The sequence below is a fragment of the Cutaneotrichosporon cavernicola genome (assembly GCF_030864355.1).
Source record: "Cutaneotrichosporon cavernicola HIS019 DNA, chromosome: 3".
Taxonomy (NCBI): Eukaryota; Fungi; Basidiomycota; class Tremellomycetes; order Trichosporonales; family Trichosporonaceae; genus Cutaneotrichosporon; species Cutaneotrichosporon cavernicola.
The window spans coordinates 3,295,096-3,301,802 of NC_083395.1; the positions used below are offsets into that span (position 1 = coordinate 3,295,096).

Here is a 6,707-nt window from a genome sequence, read left to right on the forward strand (position 1 = left end):
ACAGTCCTCCAACTCACCTGAACGAGGCCATAAGAACCGCCGCAAGCGGAAGAACAAGTCCTCAAGTTCTTGCCCTCCCTCCAAGACAGAATCAAAGGTCACGCAAACAAGCATCATGACAGTCACAGGCTCTCTCCCGACCTCTGGCCCTTTGGCCCCGCCTCCCGCGTACGAGATCCAAGTCGCCAACGACAGCCAGGAGCTGCTCATCAATGATATCAAGTCTGAGAACATTGAGCCTCTGTGGCCAAAGATGGGGCGGCTGAACCCTCCCACGCCCGAGCCCAAGGCAGTGGCTCACAAGTTCGAGTACGCCAAATTGCGCCCACACCTTATCCGGGCCGGCAAGCTAGTCACGGAGAAGCAGGCCGAGCGCCGCGTACTCATGCTCATCAACCCCGCCATGGGTACGTTTGCAGATGATAGCAAGGCTCATGTCCAGAGGCACCGCATACCACAGACACGCTGTACGCAGGCCTTCAGCTTGTCATGCCGGGTGAAACGGCGCCCGCACACCGTCACACAGCCTTTGCCTGCCGCTTCATCATCGAGGGCAATGGCGGCTTCACAGCCGTACATGGCAGGCGGATCAAAATGCACCGTGGGGACTTTATCCTCACGCCGACGTGGTGCTACCACGACCACGGCAACGAGTCCGAGGCATCTCCTATGATCTGGCTCGACGGCCTCGACCTGCCTCAGTTCCAGCACTTTCCTGTTCACTTTGTACAGCATTACGAGCAACCCCGCTACCCGGCCGAAGATGCGCCTACTTCTCCGATTGTGTTCCCGTGGGTCGACATGCAGGCAGCTCTTGATGCCAAGGACGGCCAACACGTGGTTGTACGCTACACGTCCAAGCAGCCTGGCGAGGAGGGGAACGAGGTGTCCAAGATTATCGGTGCGCAGTGCGAGCGTCTCGATGCCGGTGCGAGTTCAGAGCCCATCCGCGAGACTACTAGTGCCGTGTACCACGTGATCGACGGGAGCGGGCGCTCCACTGTTGGTGACAAGGTCATTGAGTGGGTAAAGGGCGACACGTTCACCGTCCCTTCTTGGCAAAAGTACAGCCACACGGCCGATGAGAACAGCTACCTCTACCGCTTCGATGACCGGCCCATGATTACTGCGCTGGGCTTCTACCGCAACGACAAGGAGGACTTTTACAACCAGCTCTAACAAGTAGAAATAGGAATGACATGTATGGTCTGCTCAGTCTGAACTCTGGGCGGTGGTCGGCGGGAGTTGCATGTATCGTTGGCTGTTGAATGACCAGTTGGCAGATACAGCCGAGTGTTTTGGCAAGGAACCCGGATAACGATAAGCCACTGCGGGCAATAAGCAGGCGGGGCGGGCCGGTTTTGGCGGTGACTTTAAAAATCCTACCCCAGCATGGGGCGCCATTGCTCGCGGGGCACCCGTTTCTATAACAAGGTGGGCAATCCACAACTCATCATCCGTACAGTGTACAAACCAGTACCGTATGCAAAGGAGTGGAACCATGAGACCCAAATCTGCTGCTCTCCAGTCTCCAGGTGATGGCACGGTATGAAGAGTTGAAGAATGAAGAGTGAGGAATGAGAGAATGGGAGACATGTGGGAGAGAGGAAACGGGACGAGTTTGTTCCACCTTCCTTGCATTCTAAACCAAACCAAACCAAACCCACTGTACCCGTCACATCCCCTATCTCTGACACAACTCTCTCTCTTTCCATTTACTTTATCACACCACTCATGCCTCCTCCTTCACACCAACGCCCACCAACCGGGGACAGTAGTGCCAATGCAGATCCACCAGTAAAGAAGCGCAAGCGCACTGCTCAGGCCTGTGGCCAATGTCGCACAAAGAAGACCAAGGTCGGTCCATCCATGTCACTCGGCTGTAACAGCCACTGCCACCAGTCAGACTGACTTTAGTGCGACGGAATACATCCTGCATGCACGCCATGTATCTCTCTAGGTTACGAGTGCTCGTATCCCCTCGACTCCAGTGCGCCGCCGACCGGGTCGGTCGTTGTCAGCAAGGAGTAAGCATGTCTCTACCATCCGCTCACGCCAGCTACCTTGCCGCACTGGAGCGGCGATTGCATCGACTCGAGTCCGGTCCAGAGCGACCTTTGTCATCAAACACGACGTACAAGTCGCCACCCAGCAACGTTCGACAGGGAAGCACACCGAGGACATCCAGCTCAGCCGACGAAAACCAGCGGCGCAATTACACTCACAATGACGTTGGCCCGTCGCCTAAAGAATATCCAGGTCATGGGGGAGACAGCTACGCTCCCACTGGGCCAAGTCCGCGCTCCTACAGATCATTCGAAGCGACCCAACGAGCGACACTGAGCGAACGCTCAACTAGCTTCTCGGGCGGTGGCGCCTTCCAGATGCACGCAGCCCTCGCTCACCCAGAACCCGCATCTGCCACAGTGCTCTCACCCAACACTACAGTGGACGGACCTGCCATCGACGGCATGGGACTTCTCCTCGGTCCTGAACGCAAGCAGAGCAGTTCCCAGGCAGGTGGACTCGCTTGGGGCGCAACACCCGAGGGCGAGGTGTTTGGCGATCTCTCCGGCATCTCATTCCACCGCCTCCTCCTCGACACGCTGCTCCCCGGCTATGGGTGCATCGGTCTCATGAATGATATGGCAGTGAACAACACGGACCAGTACGAGGGCGGACACGGCGGCGAAGGCGGTTTCCTCGGTGCTCCACCTCTGCCGGACATGTTCTTCATCCGACCTGACGACCTGCCACCGCGAGCGCAAGCCCGTGTCATGGTCGACTACTTTGAGAGCCACACTTGGCAAATCTATCCCGTCGTCGACTGTGCGAGCCTCAAGAAGACGTACGAGCAGCTTCAGGACGATGCGGCCGAGTACGCGCGTCACCTTCTTGCCGACAAGCCTGGCCATCTGCCTGACCCATTGCGCATCCCTCGCAACCAGCCCATCATTGCGCTGCACTTTGTTGTGTTCGCCCTTGTCCAGTCCATCTCGGAGACGCCGTTCACGCGTATTGATGGTGAGCTGACGCAGTGATGGCAGCTTACTTTAGTCCACAGGCTCGCGTTGAGGATGCTCCGCAAACATCTGGACTGGCCGCACAGCACCCTCAAAGTCCAGGCGCTTCTCATCGCAGCGCTGCTCATGCAGGGCATCGACCGCCCGGGAACGAGTTGGGATCTGCTTGGCTGTGAGTATCCTACTGGGGGCAAGGTCGGCACTGACAAACAGGTGCCATTGGCTCAGCTTATGCGGTGGGGCTACGTGAGCTGCCGTCTTTAACCAGAGCTAATGGCAGACGACAAGGGCAATAACGACCGATTTCCTCCTGTGGAACGCGAGATGCGGTCTCGTGTGTGGTGGGCATGCTATACGTTTGACCGGTATGTTTGCAAGGGACCATGATGCTGAGGCTAGTCTCCTCACTGTTTCTATCGGCCGGCCCTCCCTGATCAGCTTCGACGCCTTCTCTGCACCGTTGCCTTCGCCATTACCGGGGGAGCAGGAGATGCCTGTGCGCTTTATGAGCGACTCTATGTAAGATGACTTGATTGGGATGTCGCTAACCGCAGACGCCTTTACCGGGGACTATCGGATGTCATCTCGAACCCTCCCATATCGTTCCGCAACGCCTCGCCCGAGTTCGTGTCGTCTGTCACCGAGCAGCTGTACCAGCTGGAAAAGCAGTATGCGGCTTGGAGTGAGGCTGTAACTCCCGAACTCAACTTTGCGCACCACCCCCCAACCTGTGCACTGTCAACTGTGCTCGCGCTTCGTGGCCTCACGCTCCGCCTCCTCCTGCACCGGCGTGTAATGCTGGCTGCGATCCGAGAGCATATTGGGCAACGTTCGCGCTCAGGGACACCGATCTCGGCAATGACATCTGTGCAGTACGTTGAGTCACGACAGAGGCACCACGCTTTTGGGATCAGCCTCGGTCTCGTGATTGAGACAGCCATCCAGACTGCCCAAGTTCTTGAGGGGCGCACTGGCGAACCGCTTGTGCTCTCGGCTCCATGGTACCTCCTCTTCTACTGTGAGTGTTGCAGAGAAACCCGCTGACAGTAGCGATGAACTCGTTCATGTCACTCGTGGCAGCGTTCCTCCTCGACCTGACGCAGTGGGCGTGGTTTATTCGCACGCCTGCTGCAACCATCGTCCATGCGCTCCTATCGGTACATGCAACTGTGCGCCAGATCTACGATCGATACAACCGACCAAGTGCGCGCCAGGCACTGCTCATCATCGAGCACCTCCTCACGGCTCTCGGTCTGCCTGCCTCTGAGCAGAGTCATCCACCGCCAGCTCCTGAGCCGACAGCCGTCGACAGCATCGATGCTGTCGCGAGCATCATGGCGAGCTTCCAGGACCTGCCTCACCTAGACTTGGTCGAGCTCTCCAAGACGCTCGGGATAGAGCTAGATCAGGCGGCTTTTTCATAGATGCTAGGTTGTACGCGGAGTGATGTAACAGAGAGTGGCTGGCAGATTGGAGGCTGCACGGTGTGGTGAGTGAGGAATGTGCCTGGGGGGCTGCAACGGTTTCCGCGTTCTGGGTGAGTGCCATTCACCTGCGTCGGGATGGCAACCTTGGTGTTGCTGCAGGTCATTGTGACGTTGACTAACGGGCCGCGCGTAGATGGTCGAAGAGCCTGTGGAGCTGTGGAGAAACCCGGGCATCCCCGGCCAGTTAGGGGCCCTCGAGATGTCGGCGAATTACGAGGCAATTGAACGCCGCACCCCTCCGGGGATAGCTCGGGCCAGGAACCAACCTCCTCGCCAGACTTGCCCACTCGTCCTTGCCACAAGCTGGCGCGAGCGACGGGTCGTGGTCGTAGAGGCGTGAACAGCCCGACTACTTCAGAAGGTCTCTTGAGCGACTACTTCAGAACGTCTCTTGAGCGACTCGGGATCTCGCATTCATCTCTCCTTTGCCATGACCCTCTCTCGACCAACCTGGAAGCGCCTCATCCGCTTTACACCGCCCAACTCGACGGCCGTGCTCTACGGTGAGCCGGTGGTGGGGGACGACAGCGACGTCGGCCGCCTGGCAGACGCTGGGCGCCTCACTGCTCGTGTGGTCGAGCCTGGGCCTCAAGGGGTGCTGGGCGAGGGCACGTGCGTGACAGACCGCACGGAGAGCGTCGACAAGCTCCTGGCACCGATCGGGCCAGCCGACGTCATCGAATTCAAGTGCATCGGCCTAAACTACCGCAAGCACAGTGAGTCTGCGTCGAGCAAAAGTCAGGCTTATCCAAGTCATCGAGGCCGGCCGCTCCCTCCCTCCTTTCCCGTCCCTGTTCATCAAACCCGGTACCGCCCATGCCGAGTATGGCCAGCCTGTTCCCATCCCCAAGTGCGCGCAGGAAGGAGAGGCCGACTATGAGGGCGAGCTGTGTGTCGTCATCGGCCGCGACGCCAAGGACGTTAGCAAGGAGGACGCCCTCAGTTACGTTGCGGGGTACACGGCCGGCGACGACGTCAGCACGCGCAAGTGGCAGCGCCTCAAGGAACGCGCTGGGGGAGTGCCGCAGTGGTGCTTCTCAAAGGTGAGTGCAGCGCAGGTGCGAGGACACTGACACACAGGGCTTTGACAACTTTGCCCCCCTGGGCCCCGTCCTCGTATCCCCAGAGCTGATCGCCAACCCAGCGGCGCTCCGCCTCAAGACCAGCGTGAATGGCGAGTTGCGGCAGGACACGTCTGTGGCTGACCTCGTGTTTGATGTGAGTTTCCACTGCAAGCGGCTCGGACATTGGGAATGCTCCTCTCCGCAAGAAATCACACACGCCCCACCCCAGACTGACCCCAGGTTCCCACCATCATCTCGTTCCTCTCGCAAGGCACTACGTTGCGGCGCGGCACAGTCATCATGACTGGCACACCTGGCGGCGTAGGGTGCGCAGGACCCGAGGAAAAGTGGAGACCGCTGAAGGATGGGGACGAGGTGCAAGTGTGGGTTGAGGGCGTGGGCACTCTTCGCCATGGGATCACATACGAGTAGTGTCTGTATGGATGAGTGATGGCAGCCGTGCTATGTAGCCAGCATCACCGGTGGTTGCCACACTATGGGCCTGCGAATAGTCTTACCAAGAGGCCAGAGGCCGCTCCACCGCTGTTTGGGTTCATGAGAACCAGCCTACTGGGGTGCCAGCGTCGAGTACATGGACACAGTCAACAAGAGTCTCTCCTGGCTAAAAGGAGGGGTATATAACACTTCTATAGGTGTTTGGTTCCATCAACTGAGTCGAATCTGTATGGGAAGCGGGGCCAAATGGTGCCCCAAACAGTAACCTCGTTCTTGCCATTCTTCTTCTCATCGACAACAACAGCATCCCCAGGACATGCTGCCAACGCCAGAGGCGCCACCGACAGAGCGCTCCCCAGACAGCAGCTGCGTACCGTGCGACGAGCACGATGGGTGTTGTAGTACTCGAGGGTTAGGGGGTTAGGGGGGTTAGGGGGTTAGGGGGTTAGGGGGTTAGGGGGTTAGGGGTTAGGGGGTTAGGGGTTAGGGGGTTAGGGGGTTAGGGGGTTAGGGGGTTAGGGGGTTAGGGGGTTAGGGGGTTAGGGGGTTAGGGGGTTAGGGGTTAGGGGGTTGGGGGTTAGGGGGTTAGGGGGTTAGGGGGTTAGGGGTTAGGGGGTTAGGGGGTTAGGGGGTTAGGGGGTTAGGGGGTTAGGGGGTTAGGGGTTAGGGGGTTAGGG

The 6,707-nt window shown here is 58.7% G+C and overlaps 3 protein-coding genes across 3 annotated transcripts; all 3 read left to right on the plus strand.

Moving 5' to 3' along the window:
- Positions 1 to 115: 115 nt before the first annotated feature.
- On the plus strand, positions 116 to 1,179 carry CcaverHIS019_0312480 (uncharacterized protein; the record flags this gene model as incomplete). Its single annotated transcript, XM_060599783.1, has 2 exons — positions 116 to 407; positions 443 to 1,179. 2 exons carry the CDS (start codon positions 116 to 118, stop codon positions 1,177 to 1,179), a joined length of 1,029 nt encoding a protein of 342 aa, XP_060456443.1.
- A 1,205-nt stretch (positions 1,180 to 2,384) lies between these two features.
- CcaverHIS019_0312490 (uncharacterized protein) lies at positions 2,385 to 4,447 on the plus strand (the record flags this gene model as incomplete). Its single annotated transcript, XM_060599784.1, has 7 exons — positions 2,385 to 3,024; positions 3,058 to 3,195; positions 3,237 to 3,269; positions 3,304 to 3,388; positions 3,423 to 3,542; positions 3,578 to 4,041; positions 4,074 to 4,447. The coding sequence occupies 7 exons, from the start codon at positions 2,385 to 2,387 to the stop codon at positions 4,445 to 4,447; spliced, it is 1,854 nt and encodes a 617-aa protein (XP_060456444.1).
- A 493-nt stretch (positions 4,448 to 4,940) lies between these two features.
- CcaverHIS019_0312500 (uncharacterized protein) lies at positions 4,941 to 6,006 on the plus strand (the record flags this gene model as incomplete). Its single annotated transcript, XM_060599785.1, has 4 exons — positions 4,941 to 5,226; positions 5,264 to 5,553; positions 5,591 to 5,728; positions 5,815 to 6,006. The coding sequence occupies 4 exons, from the start codon at positions 4,941 to 4,943 to the stop codon at positions 6,004 to 6,006; spliced, it is 906 nt and encodes a 301-aa protein (XP_060456445.1).
- Positions 6,007 to 6,707: the final 701 nt, after the last annotated feature.